A 23,474-nucleotide genomic window follows, 5' to 3' on the forward strand; every position below is an offset into this window, starting at 1 on the left:
GTATCATAAGATTATACTTAGGTAAGCAATGTATCTACCCAAAATCAAAATGTTTGCATCCATTTTAGCATGCATAACAATGCATATAGCATTGTTAGCTTTCTGGCTTTCCACATTTTATTTTAAGAAGTATTATACAGAAATAGCCTCCCAATTGGAAAATGCTTTTTCACTTCTGTAAAGGATTTAGCAGTAAATAAAATTTTTACTAATACAGTAAATAATTCCACAGTAATTTCAGACAGACAAACCTTGTTTGTATCTTTTCCCCAGATGTTGCTTAAAGTATTGAACTATTTCTCTCAGTTATGCCTTTCTAGTAATTTGGTGTAATAAATAATGATGTGTACTCCTCCTCTATTGCAAGTCTTGGTATGGCTGTCATAAATGATTGTATATATAACAATAAATGGCAGCTTAGTAACAAAGTTTTTGTAAATAGTTTCCCCCATAGAAAATGAGTTTCAGAAACAATGCAAAGTTTAAGAGCAGATCGTCTTTCTTGCTGTTTCCTTTTCTTGCTGTCTCTTTGAAGCTCTTCTGCTGGTCGTTCTCACTGTTGGTACAGATAAATATACCAAGAATTAATGGTATATATGAAAGCTTTCATAACAAAAGGCAGCACTAAACTGGAAATTTTAATGTCAGGCATTAATAAAATATATACAGAAAAGCACTGTAAAGGTAAACTTCACTGAAACCCTTCACTTACTAAATATATCCTGGTAAATACCTTTTGTTTCTGCTATCAAATTTAAACAAGACTTCCTAACCTGAGATCAGAAGCAGCATCTGCTATTGCACAGTATCGCAGACAGCAGTTGGATGTTATCTGTCATATTGTCGTAAATTGTAAGAAGAGAAGTTTGGGGACCACAGCTAGAAGGAACAATGAAGAACAGCATCTATTGACTTTCCTCATTACCTTCTCTGACTGAGTGTGGAACCTCTGCCTTCCCTGCGCTGCTATTGCAATGGCTTCTGCCACATCTAATACTTCATTCCTAGCTACGGATGTGTTCTCCAGAAAAGCGATGTTGATTAAAAGTTAGTTGTTTCAAGGTAATTCTGTGATGGTTGAAGCTATACATTTCTCAAAATAGTCAGACAGGCCTCTATAACTTTAATCTGATTTTTACCTGCTCCCTGGAAAGACTTATAGACGTTTCCTTCTGTCAAACACACTCCCCCACTTCTTGTCAATTTTTAATGGTAGGCAGCACAAGTTGAAGGGAAAGTAATATACTTAAAATAATTTAGAACTCAGAACTCTGATGCAGTATCTTTCTTATACTACAGAAATATTTTAAAATGAGGAGGGAAAGGAGGAGGTGCTTCCTCATCCATGACCTGGTGCACTGAAGTTGAGAATATCTATGATCTCTATACAAGATGTGTGAACTATTATGTTGAAATACAAGCCTGTGTATGCCTGCATGCACATATATATTTAAATCATAGAATCGCTTAGGCTGGAAAAGACCTTTAAGATCATCAAGTCCAACTGTTAACCTAACACTGCCCAGTCCACCAGTAAACCATGTCCCTAAGTGCTGTGTCTACATGCCTTTTAAATAACTCCAGGGCTGGTGACTCCACCACCTCCCTGGGCAGCCTGTTCCAATGCTTGAGAACGCTTTCAGTGAAGAAATCTTTCGTAATATCCAATTTAAACCTCCCCTGGTGCAACATGAGGCCACTTCCTCTTGTCCCATCCCTTAGTTACTTGGGAGCAAGACTGACACCCACGTCGCTACAACCTCCTTTCAGGTAGTTGTAGAGAGACATAAGGTCTCCCCTGAGCCTCCTTTTCTATAGGCTAAACAACCCCTGTTCCCTCAGCTGCTCCCCATAAGACTTGTTCTCCAGGCCTCTCACCAGCTTTGTTGCCGTTCTTTGGACATGCTCGAGCACCTCAACGTCCTTCTTGTAGTGAGGGGCCCAAAACTGAAGACAGTATTTGCCGTGTGGCTTCACCAGTGCCAAGTCCAGGGGGATGATCACTTCCTTAGTCCTGCTGTTCACGCTATTTCTGATACAGGCCAGGATGCTGTTGGCCTTCTTGGCCACCTGGGCACACTGCCGGCTCATGTTCAGCCGGCTGTCAACCAGCACCCCCAGGTCCTTTTCTGCCAGGCAGCTCTCCAGCCACTCCTCCTCAGTCCTTTAGAGTTGCATGGGGTTGTAGTGACCCAAGTGCAGGACCTGGCACTTGGCTTTATTGAACCTCATACAGTTGGCCTTGGCCCATTGATCTAGCCTGTCCAGATCCCTCTGTAGAGCCTTCCTATCCTCAAGCAGATCAACACAGTGTGCCCAGGTGGCCAAGGAGGCCAACAGCCTCCTGGCCTGTAGCAGAACTAGTGTGGCCAGCAGGAGGAGGGAAGTGATTGTGCCCTTGTAGTCGGCACTGGTGAGGCCACACCTCAAATCCTGTGTTCAGTTTTGGGCCCCTCACTACAAGGACATTGAGGTGCTGGAGCATGTCCAGAGAAGGGCAACGAAGCTGGTGAGGGGTCTGGAGCACAAGTCTTATGAGGAGCGGCTGATGGAACTGGGGTTGTTTAGTCTGGAGAAGAGGAGGCTGAGGGGAGACCTTACTGCTCTCTACAGCTACCTGAAAGGAGGTTGTGGCGATGAGGGTGCTGGTCTCTTCTCCCAAGTAACTACCGATGAGAGGAAGTGGCCTCAAGTTGTGCCAGGGGAGGTTTAGATTGGATATCAGGAAAAAATTTATTTACTGTGAGAGTTGTCAAGCATTGGAACAAGCTGCCCAGGGAGGTGGTGGAGACACCATCACTGGAAATAATCAAAAAATGTGTAGATGTGGCGCTTCAGGACATGGTTTAGTGGGCATGGTGGCATCAGGTTGATGGTTGGACTTGGTAATGCTAAAGGTCTTTTCCAGCCTTAATGATTCTGTGATAACACTCCTGCCTAACTTGATGTCATCTGCAAACTTGATCCCCTCATCCAGATCATTGCTAAAGATATTAAACAGAAGTAGACCACTAATGTTGCTACAAGTAATAAACTGGAGTCAAAACACTGTTAGGTTTCTTATATATTCTACAATTTAGTTCTTTATGGAATCTTTTAGTTTCATGAGAGGGAAGATGCTTTTGGAGTCACTTTTTAATAGATATCAATATTCCAACTGTTACATTTTCGAGAAATCAGTAAGACAGGATCATCTGTTAATACTATTCATACAGGCTTAAAACCACATTGTAAACAATAATTCAAAATGTTTGGTTTCTGCAGTGATACAGACAGGGAAATATTTATTTCAGTGTAAAAATCAGTAAGAGATGAAAGGTATGTACGCTACCAAATAACACAGAAGCAATCTAGCAAAAACCTGGGTTTTCATAGTATTAATTTATAAGCAGCATATTAAATACTTGAAAAATACCATGTTTTTGCAAATGTGTTCTCATGAGTGTTCTAAATATGTGAAATGCTTGTTTTGGTAAATGATTACATTTAAGTTTTCAGTCTTACATGTTAAACTTTTTTACATTCAGGGAAATTGAACCACTTTGGAATTTGACAAGAGAGGTATTTTTAATACATGTGCTTCACTGAGAAAATGAGAACATTACATTATTAATTCCAGACAATCCGTTTGCATGAAAATTATGCACAGTTCATTCCTAAATTTCTCTGAAACAGTGAACCTTTGGGGAGTTTTTGGAACTGCCTGTCTGCAGAATGACCTCAAAAGAAGCTTGTTACTTAACTTGCCAGTATATTTATTTACACACATCTTAAAGAACTGGCGCGGATGGAATGGTGGAGCACATTGTACATGCAGTCATTTTGCTGCCCAATGACTTCCATTCATCAGAAATAAGAGGAGACCTTTGTAGCTAAGGTGTAAGTAGCTGTGGCAGAATCATAGATGAGTTTGTAACTTTCCTTTTCAGAATTGTTGAATTCTGAAATTCTCCCTGCAAAGTTAAATCACGACATAGTAATAAAATTGTCTGAGGTGGCTGCTTCATTCCTATGGTCATTGTTCACGCCACTCACTGTTTACTCAGCATAGGAAAATCTAATATTGCCAGGACATTCCCATGGCCATTTTGCCTTTGTGGAGTTATTGAGACTTTCTTAGTTCTTGCAGACAGGACAGTTATCCTCACGAACTTTGCATACGTTTGGGCAATACATACACTTTCTGAGGTTCAGTTTCTTGCAAATGCCACTCACTTTATCCCTTTCATATCCCTGCCTTCAAGGTATTTTGGTCGTTGTTATTGGGTCTGCTAGCCATTGCTAGCATGCACAGCTTGGTCTCAGTTTCCCATTGACATGAAGTGCATTTGAGAATTTGCAAATACCAAGCCATTAATGTTCACATTTGGTACTAAATTAGAGCATAAAATAATTTGTCTATCTGAAGTAGTTACAAAAGCAAGCATATAGCTCCCAAAGAATTGCAAACCAGCACCCTTCTGCTTGGTTGTTTCATAATTCCTTGTGTGAAAAAGGTGCAGTAAGTGCTTAAAAATATGCTTGGGATTTTACATATACTGCAGTCTGTTCAAAGTTGTGGTTTCTGTAGCAGCTATAGCTGTGCCCCATTTTATAGGCTTATGAAGGTGCAAAGGTTAGCATCTCTACAGTAACACTGAACTCAGATATGTATGCATGGTGGTAGCTTCTGATGTGTTCCACATTGTTGGATTTTGACATTCATGACTTCTGTGTCAAGTTTGGAAATATACAGCAGTGACAGTCTTTATCTTTAAAATAAAGAAATGCTTTCTTGCAAAGTAGCGAAAGGGGAGCCACCTTCCATCGGAGCTGGAAGGCAGACAGAAATGAGAAGGCACCTCTGAGTGGTGGGCTTCCGAACGGATTGTTTCAGAACGCAGTGCTTTCTCGTATGACTTAACAGCCAAAATCTTGTTGGTCTTCTGTGATAGTTTCCTCAGTCAAGTGATTTCCAGGCTGGTGAAGTGACTGGTGCTTCTTCATGTTTCTGCTATTTTGTTCCAACTTACCAATGTCCTGGGCTACCAGGAAGTGTAGTCTCCAACTACAGCAAGTTTGCATGTGGCAGAATGAAGTAGTGAAAAATTATAATACTCAACATGCAGGGAGACAAGTAGTGCTATAGTCTGCCAGTTATTTGTGTTCTTAAATAAAAAAAAGAGAGGAGAGCAGTGGGAGACCTTCTTTCTAAGTAATAAACTTACTCTTTTGTTCTATTACACCTTTTTTTCTTAGAAAAATGAAATACCAATTCTTCTATGATTGTTCTTTAGCAGATGGGAAAGAATGTTGCAATTACATGAGAGATGGCATTGTATTATTTTAAATAAATGTTGGATGCTTCCTGTGATTTGATTTTAATTACTGCATCTTGACCATGGTCTTTACTAATCAGACTGCTTCTCTGTCCACGTGAGGGTTCTAGAAATTTTAGAGTGCCTAAATCTCACATCTTCCTTCAGCCTTACATGTGTCTCTGGCAGTAAAGTATATGTTTCTTGTGTTATCACTAAACTGTTAATGCTGATATTCCAGTGATTGACCTCTGCTCTTGAAATGGATTTCGCTCAGGTAGATAACTGTCACAGGTGTAGGACACTGGAAAATAACTTCTTACGATTCAGTAAAAAGAGGAAGTGACTTTTTCTGAAATATGTAGCAACTATTTTTTAATGTCCTTGATGCTTTTTAAGGTTGGCAATCTGTATTCTGTTGTTTTTAAAATTCGGAATATATTGTTATGTTAGTTTGCAAATGTATGTCTGAAGTTTCTGATGGATATATTTGAAGTTAGCTATCTATATGTAATTGTGTGACTTCAAAAGCAAGCAAACAAAACAACCCAAATCCTTTAATTAAGATGCTAGGTAAGTTAGAATTTGCATTACAGAAACTTAGTTTGAATAATGAGAACAGTGGATACAACAGATGCAGTTTGAAGGAATTTTGTTCCTTAAACATGCTAAAGCATCAGGTAGAAACTGTTTTACGATGTTAGTAGTAGTTTTTTCAGTGTGCTGTAATCTATCGATTTTAGAATACTTATCCTCCCATGATATATAAACAGCCATGCCAGTTTTCATGGCGATGTTTCTTTTGGAGAGAGAGAGTTTTGACTTAATTCAGCTAGTTTGTTCTGCCAGAGAAGTCTGACTTCTGCAGTGACTATTGTGTACTTTGACACATAGCTTCTTATTTTGCCTAAAAAGGCTTTCTTAAATTTGCTATTAACACTATGCAGTCACAATAGTGTTCTGCTGAATCTAGACTCACCTTTGTATTTGTTGAGCTCTGTGTAATGGCAACCCACTAGTGACATGCTTAGGAATAAAATTTATTAGCTAATTTTTTCCACTTGTTTTTGGATAGCTTAAAAATCAAATGAGGAATTGTTGCTCTGTTACTTAAAAACTTTTTGTGATTATTTTTGTCCCTACATATTTTAAAGTATTTTCTTGCCGTCCTCCTTAAAAGCATAATTCTTCAGCCCTTTTTTTGTGTGCTGCACATACTCACTTTCACCTAGATCAATAAACATATTCATGTGTTAGAATGATTACAAGCACCTTCCAAGGGGGAAGGATGGACTTTTTTCCTAATGCAAAGTTTAATTATGTACCCTTGAGTAAATTAGCACATCAAGAGTAACTTCTATGGATTCTAAACTACAAATTTTACTTTAAGAACCCAGATCCCTGTGTTTTGTCTGATACATGGCCAAGTTGAGACCTTCTCAGTAAGATGTCTGTTTAAATTATCACTCAAAACGTTGTTGCTTGAAAAAGACACTTGAAAAATTAATAATGTGTACTGATAAATTGGCATGGCTGTCCTTGGGGAAATCTTTAAGTGTTTTGGTTTGGGGTTGTTTTTTTTCCTGAAGCACACTAGTATTCCATCTTTTTAGAAATCCTTACAGAATCGTAACAATTTTACCATCTGAAAAGTGTCTTATTTCTGAAACTGAACCCATCTTTGGTGGGGTGGGATAGGAGGGAACAGGCAGCTTTAATTATTCTCATGCTGTTAAAATATTAACAATTTTCACTTCAAATGTGATTCTGTTGTCTTTTTAAGATGGTCCAGCTGAAACATCTGTTACAAATGGAGGCACTGCTGCTGTCACAGCGCTGAATGATGACCTGGATATCTTTGGCCCAATGATCTCTAATCCTTTACCAGCAACTGCTGTACCTCCGGCTCAGGTAAAATTTATTTAGTTATACGTGCGCATAAATTGTGCGTGCACATGCATATTTTCCTTCAAGGAATTGTTCATTTACACAGGAGGAATGTGTAGTTCAAAACACTCAGGGCTGGAGACTCTTTAGCTTTAATGGCTATATTTTTCTCACTTCTTAAAGCTTCTGTGCTGCTTAGATGTAGAATGAGGAGATAGCCTAGTCTTCCTTTCTGCTTTCCCCCTGGTTATCCAGCTAGATTGGATTCTGTCTTGTGCTGGTGATGGTAGTCATGTTTTAATTTATGTTCTTTTGTCTTTTTTTTAATAGGTATTGCTGAATATATTTTAACTTGATGTTCTCATGTTATTAGGCTTGAAGTCATACTTTTTAAGGATCTCTTGTTGCTTTGTGGTGCTAATATTTAGGAGAAGCTATAGCAGATATTTCACAGAATCACTAAGGTTGGAAAAGACCTTTAGCATCATCAAGTCTAACCATCAACCTACACCACCATGCCTACTAAACCATGTCCTGAAGTGCCATGTGCACACGTTTTTTGAACACTTCCAGTGATGGTGTCTCCCCCACCTTCCTGGGCAGCCTGTTCCAATACTTGACCACTCTTGGTAAAGAAATTTTTCCTAATATCCAATCTAAACCTCCCCTGACACAACTTGAGGCCACTTTCTCTCATCGGTAGTTACTTGGGAGAAGAGACCAGCACCCTCATCGCCACAACCCCCTTTCAGGTAGCTGTAGAGAGCGATAAGGTCTCCCCTCAGCCTCCTCCAGACTAAACCACCCCAGTTCCCTCAGCCGCTCCTCATAAGACTTGTGCTCCAGACCCCTCACCAGCTTCGTTGCCCTTCTCTGGACATGCTCCAGTAACTCTATCCTTCTTGTAGTGAGGGGCCCAACTTTTGTCTTAAGAGCTGCTAAAAATTTGTGTTCTCAAGCTCCATACTCAAAATCAAGAATGGATATCAAAAAGGACTAATACTGCTTCCTGGGTTGATCTGGTTTTGTCTCATCTTGGAACTTGTCTGTCTGTCTGTCTTCAAGGAAGGGTAGCATAACCCCTGCACCTGGCACGCTCCCTCTCTTACAGCCATGGTAGTTTGGAAGATACCCCATTGCCATGCCTGTTGTAGCCGAGAGGCAGCTTTGGGACACACAAAGAAAATGCTTAAAGCTGCAGCTGCTTAAAGCTGCAGCTCCTTTCAGCCTTGAAGAACGAGGTGTTGGTGCTGAACAAGTCTGGTGCAGGTCAGAATGCACATGCACAGGCTTCCTTACCCAGACTGGCTTCTGAGAGGGAGGCTTTCGAGGAGTATTCGGCTAACCACCTCATCTGTGAGGGCCTTTGAAAGTAATTTAGAGACTTATTTTTGCAGAGGGCTTTCTGTCTCAGCTGAACGGGAAAGAACTGCGTGTATTCTTGAATTTATAGTTTGGGTCCTGTGATCTCTACTTACTTCTCCTTATCCAGTAGTTTTCATAATACGTAAAATGGAAGGGATGATGATGGAAAGGACTTCTGATTGAACTGGCATATTGTAATTTTGTTTCCAAATGGTCTGTTGATCCTTGTGGTCACCTCTAACCATATCCATGTTGTTCAGCAGATTTGATTGTAATTTTTATTCTTTATCCTTTACTCTCCCTTCCCCTACTTGTTGCTGAGGGCTGACTTTGTAGGGTTGTAGATGCTTAAACCACACCTCTTTTTAAACAGAAAACTATAGATAGAGCAAGCTTCCCACCATGCCTTAAGCCACTTGTAGATGGCAAGGGAAGTGAGCAGTATATGTGCATTTAGGTTTAGATGTGTTAATTAACATTGCAAAGGAAAGTGTTGGTATAGATTTTCTTGGCTCTTGTGGGAGTCCCTGTTCAAAGTACCAGAAAGAACAGTATCTGAGTGCTTGTTGTCTGCTGTTCTACTGTGTTACATCAAAATTGATCTAGAGGAATCTACCTGTAGAGGTAGATGTGGAAAGCAGTAACCTATTTCCAGCTTCACTGAGCTGTATAATGTATTCAGTTTTGGTGTAGATTCAGTAAATTCAAATCTAGAATCATGAAGTTTCCACTCAGCCCCATAATAAATGGGCTAGTGGTAGTAACACATGTAATAGATAGGGTTGACTTCTGGTTTTCCCCCTTTCCTGCCTTTCTGAAGCTCAAAGTTACAACTTCTGTATGGAGTTACTGTCTGCTCAGGAGAAAAGATTTTTGGGTTGTTATTAATGTTCACTAATTAGTCTTGTCTGAGACCTTTCAGAATTTCAGCTTTCTCTTGTTTCTATTCCATAAGCAAGTGATGTGACCCTCTGGTTTAGCAATGATTCAGCTGTAGAATACAGGAAATCTAAAGAAGGCTAAATATTCAAGTGTGAGGAAAAGCGAAGTGAATGGTGATTTTTTGGATGGTGATAGTTGGTGATAGGTTAAATAATGGAGTGGCTGCTAAATAATATTGAGTTATATGTATTAGTAATTAATGAAAATAGATTATTTAAGTGCATTTCTATGATAAAGACTGGTCAATTCTGTGAGAGAAATGTTTTGATACATGTAGTTTATCTGTTACTGTGCTGGTTTCTAGACCAAGTATGACACTTACTAAACGAATTAAAAAGCAGTAGAAAGGATAATATTATTCTGAATATCTGGTAAGTATCATTTTGTTTGCATACTAGAAAACGTGACTACATTTACTTGCTGTTAACAAGCCAGTCCAGATTTTTAATGTCATTTTCCTTTTTTCTGAGTGCCATAATCAGGAGCAGCAAACAGAACTTTTTTCAAATACATAGTCCTTAATGACATCTTGCAAGATTTAATTCTTGGTTATCTTCCATTTTTAATTCTTTCTCAAAGAAAATGTAATATAACCAAATGAGAGATGGGTAGGTAGCAGAAGATAGGTTTCTGATGCTGATTACATGGGTTGCTTGGTAAACTGGGACAAAGTGAATATTTTATTTTGTTTTAGGATTAAAAAGGCCCTGCAGGCCTTGCATTTCAGGATGGTGGTGTCCAGTCTGGGAACTGATGCTGGGCAGCAGTTGAGGGTTCCTCTCATTTGGCAGTGGTTATGACTATTTTGCACAATCTTTCACTTTGTAATAAAAGTTGTATGGGGAAGAGTCAGGAGAATACTGAAAACTGGAGATGGTGCTTCATAAGGAGAGATTTTAAGGACTCAGCCTGTTTACACTACTTTTTACTTCAAGAAATTAATTATTTTGTGTGAGAGTGCAAATGGGAAAGTAGGCATAAAACTAGAACTCAGTCCAACAGCTGAGTAACCCTAACATTCAGTTCCTACATTTGGATTTGGAAAATTTAGAGAAGAAATCGATGGCAAATTCTTAAGTTGGGATGAGTAGCACTTGTTTGAGTATCTATGAAGAGAATGCATTGAATTAAATAAAAATGTGGAATAGTGTGGCTTGCATTCCCACTCAGAGATACGATGTTCTGCATAGTAGGTGCTTCTGAGATACCACAGTGGGATTTATGAACATTGAAAGAGAAGGGAATTTAATGGTGCTCCTCAGACTGATTTGTAGAAGCAATGTATGTCTGTTGAGTTTTCACGATTGCTTTTCTTTTCCAGCTTAACCTGAAAGGCATATAGTGCTAAATGCACATGGTTTTTATGGCACTGTGGAGTACAGAAATGTCTGTTTGAATGTTTTATTGTAAGACTGAAACAACATGATGTCTGCAAACTTTAGGATTTATGGCCATTGACATAGCCAAGACATGATTTTCAAATGAAAACATACACATTTGTTTTTCCTTTTTAAAATGTGACTTAAGCATTCAGGATCATATGTGCTTTTACTTTGCTTTCAGAGATGTGTCTTTATTACAGTTTTCAAAAACACTTAGAATATTTCTTTCAACTCTTCTTTGTAGCTGGATGCTAATAAAAACTGTTGAATTTGTAAAGGACTGATAAAGAACAATATATGAATGAGTAACTTTTTTCCTAGAATTTTGCCTATTAGCAAATAAAAGGGGGTTAAAGAAGAGTTAACTTAACCGCTCCGACTGTAAAGCTAGATAAAAGGCATGTGCTATAAATTTACCCACTATGCAGTATACATGGACATAAAAAAGAAAAGAAGTACATTTTGTATGTTTAGTGACACTTTTTCATGTGAAGTGAGCATACCTAAATTAAAACAATTTCCAAAATTGTTTGGGAAGAAGGCTCTCTAGAGAGAAATACATTTGAATTTTTATTCATACTGTAATAATAATTATATTCTTGTGTGTCACCTGAGACAGTGATAGAAGTCTTCATCTGACTTTTTCAGGTATTGTTGATAATTCCTTAAAGTAAGAAAACAGATGAGATTTTGTAGTGTTTTTCTTCGATTCTGTGAGCTGAATATAGTTGAGTGCTCGTTTCCTCATCAGTTATTACCAGGAAATAACAGTTGATGTTTTTTAGTGGAACTGTCTAGATGCCTGAGAACAAAATACGCAAAATCAAAACCAGGAAGAGTTGAAATAACCAGCAAGTCCATTGACACTGCAAAGGTAAAAAGCATAAGAATTGTACACAGAATTTAAGGGAGTAATTGAAAATGTTGTGTGCGGGCATTACTTATCACCATACAAGTGAGAAACAGTAGAGGCCTGGCTTTTGTACAGCCCATCTCTGCTTACCTACAAGATACCAGCCAGTGCCGGAGACCTGCAGGTAGCAGGGAAGTGCACGTGTGCCTTTTTCTCTTCTGTGGTCCTTCGCTCAACTGCGTACATCCCACTGTCCACTTCCCTCATGCATCTCCACTGCTGCCACCTCTCTTTCAATTTGCAGATGTTGGAGCAGCTGTCCCTGCCAGGGCAGAGGCGTCAACCCAGACAGAGCTTCAGATGGTGGACGCAGCCCCGCGAGTCACAAGCTGTGAGGAGTGCCTGGAGTCTCCCCCTGAGGCCATGAGAGATGGTTGTCTTTCCTGCAGGAGATGTGCTGTGCATCAAGAGCTGTGTCACCAGGTGGAGGAGTTATGGCAGGAAGTGAAGAGGCTGTGCAGAGAGGATGAGACACACACAGGATCTTCTCAGAGGCACAGCAGCTTCAAGAGCCCCAGGCCCCAACTGCAGTGGAGACTCAGGCAGAGTCTGCTCCTGCAGAGCAGTAAGTGCAAACTCTGGGGAAGGCAAAGAATGGAAGCTGGTGACTTCTGGCACAGAAAAAGTGGCTCCAGCTCCACATGAAGACTTGCAACTACGGAACTGGTTCACCGCTCTCAAAGTTGAAGAGGTGCTTTCAAGTGAAGCATCTGAGGCAACTGATGCTGAGCCATGCAAGACCACCAGGATGAAGCGGCAAGTGATAGTAGCGGGCAACTGCCTGCTGCAGGAGACAGAGGCACCCTTCTGCTGACTTGACCTGTTGTTTAGAGAAGTTTGCTGCCTGCCAGGGACTTGGATTTGGGATGCTGCGAAGGGAGTGCGGAAGTTTGTTCAGCCCTCTATTACCCCTTGCTGTTCTTCTATGTGGGCACTGCCAGGGACAATCTGGAGGGACGAGTTAACTACAGAGCGCTGGGGTGGTTAGTGAGGGGTACAGGGGCCCAGGTAGTGTGCTCCTCAATTATGCTGGTGAAGGGAAAAAGTGTAGAGAAGAGCACTGATACTGCAGGTCAACAATTGATTGTGGAGCTGGCGATGGCAAGAGGGTTTTAGTTTCTCTGACTGTGGGACCCTTTTTGAGGATCAGCATCTGCTTGGGAGAAATGGAATCCACCTCACCAAGCAGGGCAATGCCATCTTTGCCAGCAGGATGGCTGACCTAGTAAGGAGGGCTTTAAACTAGGGGCAGCGAGGAGATGCAGCAGCCCTGTGAGGAAGTGATGGACAGGGTCAACAAGCAAAGGGCCTGCGGTGGTGTGAACAAAAGGGAATGCAGAAGGATCTGAAGCGGTGTCACCTCAAGCATTTGCATCCTCAAGGAAGTGCCTATAAGGCATCAGACCCCTTTGGGGAAATCGGGCACACCGAAGTGTCTGTACACTAATGTATGCAGCATGGGGAATCAACATGAGAAACTGGAGCTCTGTTGCAGGGCTATGATCTTGTTGGGATCAGAGAGACATGGTGGGATTGCTCCCATGACTGGAGTCATGCAGTGGAGGGACACAGACTCTTTAGGAAGGACAGGCTGGGAAGACAAGGAGGTGGAGTTGTCCTTGATGGGACAGAACAGCTGGAATTCATGGAGCTCTGCCTGGGCATGAATGATGAGCCAGCTGAGAGCTTATGGGTAAGGACTTCAGAGCAGGCAGGTATGGGTGACATTGATTGGGTGTTTGTTACAGACTGCCTGACCAGGAAGAAAAAGTGGATGAGACCTTCTGCAGACAGCTAGGGAGCGGCCTCACACTCGCAGGCCCTGGTTCTCTTGGGGCACATCAGCCACTTCAGTATCTGTTGGAGGGACAATATGGCAGGACATAAGCAATCCAGGAGGTTCCTGGAGAGCATCAATGACAACTTCCTGACCTAAGTGATGGATGAGCCAACAAGGAGGGGTGCTCTGCTCAACCTTATACTTGCAAACAAGAAAGGGCTCATTGGGGATATGAAGGTCAAAGGCAGCCTTGGCTGCGGTGACTATGAGATGGTGGAGTTGAGGATCCCGAGAGAAGGGAGCAGGGCAAAAAACAAAGTCACAAGCCTGGACTTCAGGAGAGCAGACTTTGGCCTCTTCAGAGACCTGCTTGAAAGACTCCCATGGGATAAGGCCCTGGAGGGAAGAGAAGTCCAAGAAAGCTGGTTGATATTTGAGGATCACCACCTCCAAGCTCAAGACCAGTCTATCCTAACAAGCAGGAAATCAAGCAAGCATGTCAGGAGGCCTGCATGGATGAACAAGGAGCTCCTGGCAAACTCAGAAGCAGAAAGGAAGCATACAAAAAGCGGAAGCTGGGAGAGGTGACCTGCAGGAAATACAGATATACTATCCGAGTGTGCAGGGAAGGGGTCAGGAAAGCCAAAGCCCAACAGGAGTGGAATCTGGCAAGGGATGTCAAAGGCAACAGAAGCACTTTTAAGTCCATAGGTGACAAAAGGAGGAGTAGGGAAAATGTAGGCCCACTGCTGAAAGGGGCAGAGACTCTCGTGCCACAGGACGTGTGAATGTAAAAGGCTGAAGTACTGAGTGCTGCCTTTGCTTTAGTCTTTATTAAGACCAGCATTTAGGAATCCCAGGCCCAAGAGGCTAAGGGCAAAGGCTGGAGCAAGGAAGATATACCATTGGTGGAAGAGGATCAGCTCAGGGAATACTTAAGGAAACTGGACATACATCATGGCCCTGATGGGATGCACCCACGAGTGCAGAGGGAGCTGGCTGATGTCTTTATGAGGCTACTCTTGATAATACTTGAATGATTGTGGCAATTGGGAGAGGTGCCTGAGGACTGGAGGAAAGGAAATGCCACTCCTGTCTTTGAGAAGAACCAGAAGGACAACCCAGGGAACTACAGGCCAGTCAGCCTTACCTCGATCCTTGGGGTGCTGTGTCCAGTGCTGGGCTCCCCAGTACAAGAGAGACGTGGACATACAAAGGGCCACCAAGATGATGAAGGGACTGGAGCATCTCTCCTTTGAGGGAGGGCTGCGTGAGCTGGCCCTGTTCAGCCTGGAGAAGAGAAGGCTCAGGGCGCATCTCATCAATGTCTGTAAATACCTGATATTTATAGAGGACGGAACCAGGCTCTTTCCAGTGGTGCTCAGTGACAGAACCAGAGGCAATGGACAAAAGCCATCTGGACTGCTACAGCTGTCAGACCAACTTAAAATATTGATGATATCATGAACTTTATCTGCTGTTTTGCAGTCTTTTAGAAATTAAAAGCCAAAATTAAAATACTTATTTTTAGTCTCATGCATTAATCTAAACTTCTTGTCAGCCATGTGCTATTTGTGTAGTCAGATGGCAAGTGTAAAGTGATGGATTCAGCTACTGTATTTGTGGTCCTGAGGCATCTGACCAATATTTCACAGTGAAAATGTCCTTTGGATAGGTATTACCTTTTACAGGGGATATGTAAGCCATTGATGACAAAAATTATTTATGTTTAAACATGAAGCATATTGGAGATGACTTCCAGTAGTTCTGAAAAACTCTGTTACACTAACATCGTAAAACCACTCAGCAGAATATTCCCTAACCACCTGATGAACATTTAGTTTTGGTATAACGACTGTTTGAGAGCACTACATGTAGCCTTTCTTAAAGACAAACTATTATATGTGTGCCAGGTGTGTTTTTACAGAGGCCTTGGGTAGCATGAGAATGTTAGATATGTGAAAATCATGTCAATATGGTTTTTTTTTACTTGAATGCCACCTGCTGTTTCCTTGCCACGTATTGTGTGTTACCTTCCATTTATTTAGCTGATGAATGCTTTAGGGAGTGCTTTTTCAGTGCTTTGGCTCCTCTCAAATCTTCCAAAAACAAACTGAATGAAGGGATGTTAAATGAACATTTAATCTCATGACATAAACATAATAGATGATGAGTCCTGCAGGTCTTCGGCTCTTCCTTCTCTTCTCTGCATGCACATAGCGATGTGCTTTATTTCGTTAAAGCACCTATAGTAACAATATTTCATAGACCTGGAGACGCTCCGAAGTGTGGTTCACCCCAGATGAGAACAGTTTCTCTGACACTATTATTGCTTTTAAAAAAAGCCAACAGCAACAAAACTAGACATGCCCGCCCTTCTCCCTGCTAGAGAAAAGCAGAACCCTTCCTTACTGCGGTGCCAGCAACAAAGGAGCCACCTCTGCTAACTTGCGTCTGCTGCTTACATGTACTTCTCCAATCTGCTGAGCACGGCTGTCGTACAGAGGCTGCCTTACGCCGACACAACGATAGAAGGACTATGTCAATATGGAATAATTCAATAACGGGACTTCCTGGGTGTACGCACGGTAAAACAAATACTGCTATTTATGATGGGCTTTCACCTGAGTGTATATTTAAATCCAACTCTGGTGTTTTCAAAGACTGGTTATGCCACCCTGACAAAGAGTTGTCTCAAATGGAGAGGGTTTCTTACTACCTGTGAAAAAACTTCAATTTTGCTTTGCAATCAGAAGTTTTTCTCAGTAATAAGCAAGAGGCAGTAGCTTTTATAATATGTACATAAGGAAGTTGATAGTTTAAGTGTCCATTGCCCAGAGAGTAGGCGTCACAGGAGTGAACAAGTTCCCGATCTTGTTCTCGATGCTTTCCCTTTGTAGTGCTATCACCCTACCTTTTGTTGCTTACTAAGGTCTAGTGACCTTGGTCCAAATCGGCTGTTGTATAAATGCAGGTTTCCAGTTGCCAGTGAGTTCCCATTTCTTGTTCGTTTTCTCTTCCCTTTCCAGAGAATTTTTGGAGATTTTTCACCATCAACTATATGAATCTGCACTCCTTTTTTCTGATGGTTTCTGGCCAATTTAGTTGGTACCAGAATTGTTCTGTAGTTAATTTTTTTCCCCTAATTTACAACACTGTCGTATTTGAGAGCTTTTAGCACTTCAGGAGTCAGATGTGTGTTTCTGAAGCTGCATATCAAGTGTTTGTATTGTGGTGTTGTACTGATCCAGTGTGACTGTAGTGGACTCTTCAGCACCCAGTCAGCAGCCTGCCAGCAAAACCAGGAGAAGTTTGGAGGTTGTTGCTTTAAGCAAGAATGTAGGTGTGTTCCATACCTGCATACGTTATGGTGGCTTCTTGTCTTGTCTGATGAACTTTGGCATGTGATGACAGTAAACAGATGGACCTGAACTGCAGACCCAGTCTGCTGGTGGTGGTAGTACAAGGAGGATTTTCCTTCAGCATAGGAAAGAAACTCGCACGTACTGTGGGACTAGGCAGGCGTACGCTAAGCAGTTGGGGATCGTTTAGCTGGACTAAAATAAGGCCATCATTTAAGTAATGCACTGCAGTCCTGGCTCTTTCTCAATGCATGTGCAGTTGATTTGCATTAAAAGTTCCCACTGGTAACAGGATGAGTTGTGTATTTTAAGAAATACAAGAAGAATGCGGCGGATTGCCTAGTTACCTGAGCAAACTCCCATATGGAACTGTGTGTGTACGAGCAGCAAAATAACAGCACTGAAAGACACCTGGATGTAACTTGTTTACAGAACGTTTTGGTGCAAGAGCAATAAAAAGCCCAACAGCTTGCATGTGTTTTAGTCTTTCAGTCATAAACTACAGTAAGTTTTAGATAATTATGCTTTCTCAATAAATGACATGCGCTTAAAGAACTCTAAGCCAATTACAGTGTATTTTAGAAATTTTATTACTTTAAGTAGATCAACTGAAATTTTCCTTTTGCCTTTTCTCCAAAAGTACTATTCGTCTTAGTTGTAGTAGTATATTCCAAAGCACTTAATCTTTTGTTTTAGCTCTTCTCTATTCTGCCTATGACAGGATTAATTAGATGCGAATTGTAATCTCCTTATTGATTTCCTAATTATTTTTCATAATCTAACTCCAGCTCATGACTTATGCTTCTCACCAATGAAAAATGTAGGAGCAACAAGAATGAATAATCTGTATGTGTGTGCCCTGGAGCTGGTCAGGGATTTAGTTTCCCTTGTTTTGTAACCACTGCCTGGTCCGGTCCTCTTTCTGTATCGTAGGTACCGCTTTTTTGTCTTGGACCATACCGCATCTTTTTAAATCTTCATTTACTTAGTTTCTATAAATGAACTGGTTTTTACGTGGTTCCAGAGTGTGGATGTGCAGTAAATATTTAACCTAACATCTTTTGCTGGTTTCATTCAGTAGTCTGTCTTGACCTTTATTTCCCAGAGCACTTCCACTAAACCAACAGCTGCCACCTTATCTGCGGCATCTGGGGATCTCGATCTATTCACTGAGCAAACAACAAAATCCGAAGAGTCGGCAAAGAAACAACTCTCCAAAGACTCTATCTTATCACTGTATGGCACAGGAACCATGCAGCAGCAAAATGCTCCGGGTAAGTAATTTTGTAAAGGTTTCTACGCAGTCCTATTTTAAACTTTACCTAGAATAGTTATCTCTTACACACATAAAACTAAGATTGGGAACCCTGCTGCCTATATTCAGATGAAGATTTTTATTTTTACCATTTATAAAAATGAGAAAATTAGTGAAATATGATAGAGAAGCTAAAGAAAAAAAACAGTATGTCAATTTATTTATAACTGTTCAAATTACCAAGTATACAATTTACTGAAAGATTTGTGAATTCAGCTTCTGCTGTCCAATTCATTGCTTAGGGTCTGAGTCTCTGCTGGGCAAACAGCCGGCTGCCAGGATCAGTACAGAGCTGTCGTATCTTGATTTTTAGCTATGCCTGTGTGAAAACAAAGACCTCCAATACAGCGCTTAAAAGATTCTGGTACCCCACAGGGATTTGCCAGACTCTTTTTGGCAGTTAACCTCTGGTGGTGAGTCCCTTTCCCTTGAGAGGTTTTAAGCAATTTCTGACTTTTACCAGACACTAAATTGACAGCACTGATGTACAAGTGGACAAAGTTGTCCTTTAAAGTTATTGTGGTGCACTCGTAACTTCAGGGGATGAGGGAGAAAATGACAAAACACTTCTGCTGAAATCTTCCCTTTTCTGGTGCAGGTATGTTCATGGGGTCATCTTCTATGCCATTTACCACACAACCATCAACTCATTTTCAAGGCTTTCCAGCCATGGGAGTTCCTGTGCCTGCAGCAACTGGGATGATGGGAAACATGATAGGACAATCGGTGCCAGTCATGGGACAGAGCACAGGCGTGATGGTGGGAATGGGAATGCCCAATGGATTTACTGGTACTACACAAACTGGTGTGATGGGACTTCCTCAAAATGTCGTTGGACCTCAAGGCGGAATGGTGGGACAGATGGTCACGCCACAAAATAAGTATGGATTGCAACAAAACCAACAAGCCCAATGGAACCTCTCTCAGGTAAAGACTTGCTATTCCCAGACAAGAGCGCTTTAGAAAAGATGCTGCTTTTCAGGTACAAAGTGTTTGGCTGTAAGAGGAAAGTTGCAGTGTAGCGGAATTACAGACTGCTGGACTATGAACTGCTCTGAGGCACATGGGGAAAAAAAATCAGGGAATAACTCAATTAAAGAGAATTGATATATAAGCAAAGCGTAAATTTTGCCAAGGTAGACCAAACCCAGTTCTCTGCTTCTGTAGCTACTGTCATCCTGGCATCTGAACTAGCCTGGTGAAAAGCTAGCTTAGCTGTAGTTCCAAATACTGAAATGTAAACACAGCCTTATAACTAAAAGCAGAATTTAATTACTTTAGAATAGCCATTAACAATTAACACTTTCATTTACAGACTTCGGGATAAATTCCAGTGGAATGTGCAGTGCTTTGCACTCTAACATTCTCCTGTAGACAATTTGCTTAGGCTAATCTGTTACTTATCTGTAGCATTTCCATGCGGGTCCAGAGGAGGCCACAGAAATGGTCAGAGGGATGGAGCACCTCTCCTCTGAGGACAGGCTGAGAGAGTTGGGGTTGTTCAGCCTGGAGATGAGAAGGCTCCAGGGAGACCTTCTTGCAGCCTTCCAGTACTTCAAGGGGGCTTAGAAGAAAGATGGGGACAGACTTTTTAGCAGGGCCTGTCGCAATAGGACAAGAGGTAATGGTTTTAAACTAGAAGAGGGCAGATTTTGACTAGATAGATGGAGAACTTTTTTTTACAATGAGGGTAGTGAAACACCAGCACAGGTTGCCCAGAGAGGTGGTAGATGCCCCATCCCTGGGGCATGACCTATACATTCAAGGTCAGGCTGGACGGGCCTCTGAGCAACCTGATCTAGTTGAAGATGTCCCTGCTTACTGTAGGGGGGTTGGACTAGATGACCTTTAAAGGCCCTTTCCAACCCAAACTGTTCTGTAATTCTATGATTCTGTGTTTAAAAGGTTCTCTGAAAGTGTCAGTGTACACTTAGTGCTGGATTTGTACATTATCCACTGAACCATCTTGAAATCAGGCATTTAAGAGGTTACTGGGGGGGCGGACACAAACCTTAATGATTCCCCCGGAGTTCAGTGTGGATGATAGCAACTGTTTTTTTCATAATACCGTTTGTATTCTAAGAACAATGTAATAATTCCATGCTGCTTGCTGTAGTAATTCAGGAAGTGAACCTTAGTGACTTACTGAGCTTGGATTATATTAATTTTCACTGTTCTGCTCAGTCCTGTGGTATGAATGTTTATGGAGGTAAGCAGCATTGCTTACAGGGATAAAGCAGCCCCAATTAAAAAACACAGGCTGTCGTTTGTCTTTGAAAAGTCATTTTTAAAAGCTGAGCATTTCAAAATGTCAAACCAAAAAAATTTGTGGATTTACTGCTAACAGTCTTTTTCTAGGTTTCTAACTTTAAATAAAGACCCATATCAGCTCTGAAATTAAAATCATGCTTCTTATCAAATATATATTAAAAGTTGGCTCATTGAACAAGCTCGTAACATGTTTCTGACCTCCTTGCACGTCAGGTGTTACCAGGATGCTGACGTTGCACAGCTTGTAGGGGAACTCTCATCTAATCCCTGGGTCCTGTTGAAAGGGGGAGAGCTTGCTTTGCTTACCAGAATAGCAGCATGCTTTATATACGTAGTCTGCTGCTTAAGAACTCTACTCCAGAAGAGATGAACAGCTAGGTACAGCATGTTTTCATCAGCTTTTTTTTAAATTTCCATGTTCAGTGGTGGGTGGTTTTTGTGGATGCACACTTGAAAGCACTGAACTTTACCCTGAAATATTAGTTTGCAATTCACTTAATTTTTTTCACCAGTGTTTCAGTTTAATTTTGCAACCCGGTATTGTTCACTCATGTTTATGTGAACTCTGATTGTCACCGAATGCTCGCTCTCCCTTGAATCTGAAGTTGCTTATCCAACATCCCTGTTCATCGGCTCTGACTTACTAATTGCTCCAAATGCTCTCTTGCTCTTACGCTCGTGAGAGGGGACATCTTTACTCTGCCTGTACAGCTAGGCCTTTGGCTTGTCAGGGAGTGTCCATTTTTCAGAAGGCAGAGGGAGGGTAACCTGAAGAACGCTTTTGTGTTGATCACAGAAAATTAGAGTGACTAGATAGTATTTGTAGAGAGTAGGAATATTTTGCACAAACCCTGAAGTGAATGTGCTGAATTTTGAACTCTCTCCCACCTGTAACTAGATGTCACTTGTTTTTAAGAAATTATGGTATCTGGAGTAGATTCTTTAGCGAGAATGGTTAGATTGAGATAATACTCAAGTTTAGAAATCCGCCTCATTCTTTGTTGATAGCCACCTAAATGGGCAATTTCTATAAAAACTTGTGCATTCAAGATTTTCAGGTCTCTGAAGAAATTTTGCTGGCACAAAAATCTTCTGGAGTTGCAAATATAGACAAGGCTACATTACTTGCTTTGGTGTTTCTTTATCGCAGTTGCCACAATTTTGTTTGTTAGCTTTGAAGCAAGCAAGCTCTTATCAACGTTGGACTCCTTTGCCACACACGCTCCGTAAATTCACTAGCAGAGCGTTTATACAGACTCGTCATATACACCAAGTGCTAGAGCCTGTTGGCTGGTGTATGACGGCGATGGCTTGCACAGAAACTGGTTCTGGAAAAGCTGCAATCTTGAAAAAGGCTGAGAAGCTTGTAATGAGTCAGTAACTTTAATGAGAAATACTGATTTTAGGGAAACATACTTTTACTGGGTTGCTAGTTCAGGAAGCATGGCTGCTTTTTGGCTAGTCATGTGTTGTGCCTCAGCAGCAGTGCTAACTCGGCCTGTGTATGTGCTTCACAGATGAATCAGCAAATGGCTGGAATGAACCTCAGCAGTTCCAGCAACGTGATGGGCTTTGGCCAGCCCCCCAGCACAGCGGCAGGATGGACTGGAAGCTCCTCTGGTCAGACTCTCAGCACACAACTGTGGAAATGAAAGTTGCAATCGAAGTCTCACCCAGAACAGCCACCTAACATTCCTTGTTCAAATGCATTTACTTTCACTCTTCCTTCCATGTACATATGCTTTTTTTCTTTTTCCCCAGCTGTTCAGATTAAGAATATAACTGACTGACCGTGTTGTGGTCCATATTGATTTAAATGTAGTGAAAAGCAGATCAAAAATACATTTATACATCATTGGCAGCGTTTTCATACAATGCATATGATTTCGTAGACCCTATAAGAAGCTGCTTAACCATGTACTGATTTTTTTCCCTCAAAATTCTAGATCAAATGTTTGCATATAAGGGACGTAGCTATCATGTTAGTAATATCCAAAAATATGAACCCTGACCCCAAAAATTACCCAGTAATCCTGTAGAAGGTACCGTATGAACAAATGTTTAATCATATATAAATAGAATGTAAATGTATCACTAAGCAATGTTTTCTAGTGTATCAAACAAATTTTGTTTCATCATACATTTCACTGTGATGTTATTATGGTGTGCATAACAGGGATGTGGTTACTGAAAGAAAGATAAACCTGGATGTTGCTGTAGTTCTACAAATCGATAGTTTATTCTTTTAAAAATGAGCATTTGATCCATTTGAGTTTCCTGTGATAAAGTATCCAGCCTGGCTTATGAGGCACGTGCACAGTATTAATGCTGAGAACTAGCGGCACAATATGTATACAGGGTAACTCGACGTGAACAGATATATTTTTCCTCGCAGGGATATCCAGGTTTATGACAATGATTGTGTTTACATTTTATGGTGCCTCGTAATGATAAAATGTTATTTCCCTATATTAAAAGGATAAATCCATAAATGATTGTGGGGTTTTATTTCATTATTGTATGACCTATTTGACCGCTATTTCTTCAGGAAGTCTATTTTTAGGGAAGGAAAAATATGTCCAATTTGGAGGGTCCATTTATGCAAATATTTAGCTCAACAGCTCATGATTTCAAATCTGTTTATAATTACAACATTAAGCTGGATAAATACAAAAAGTATATACATAAATGATGATTTTGAAAATACTCCATTGCAGCCATGTTTCTCTTAATTGTTTTTACTATGTGGAAACAGCCTTAAAACAAAGGTGTCTGTTTAATAAGACGACAGGTCAGAAATGCATGCAAACAAGTTAGAACAGAGCACACCCACTTGATTTGCTTATTAATAGAGAGTCTGACAACTTGCTTTTGTTTCCACAGAAGTCCATCAGATGACTAGTAAAAGGCCTCACGCAGAAGCAGACTATTTTAACTGTTCTGACACATCCATTGTACCG

At 41.0% G+C, this 23,474-nt stretch overlaps 1 protein-coding gene across 1 annotated transcript in view; it reads left to right on the forward strand.

Moving 5' to 3' along the window:
- SMAP1 (small ArfGAP 1) overlaps positions 1 to 22,166 on the forward strand; it is a gene marked incomplete at both ends in the record, with an annotated part of 99,891 nt that extends 77,725 nt beyond the window's left edge. Inside the window, 4 exons of the mRNA XM_081997937.1 lie at positions 7,081 to 7,208; positions 18,034 to 18,202; positions 18,842 to 19,170; positions 22,032 to 22,166. Of these exons, the coding sequence (XP_081854063.1) occupies positions 7,081 to 7,208; positions 18,034 to 18,202; positions 18,842 to 19,170; positions 22,032 to 22,166 (761 nt within the window). The remainder of the gene's footprint in view (positions 1 to 7,080; positions 7,209 to 18,033; positions 18,203 to 18,841; positions 19,171 to 22,031) is intronic.
- Positions 22,167 to 23,474: the final 1,308 nt, after the last annotated feature.

This window comes from Phaethon aethereus (assembly GCF_964289735.1).
Source record: "Phaethon aethereus genome assembly, chromosome: 3".
Lineage (NCBI taxonomy): Eukaryota > Metazoa > Chordata > Aves > Phaethontiformes > Phaethontidae > Phaethon > Phaethon aethereus.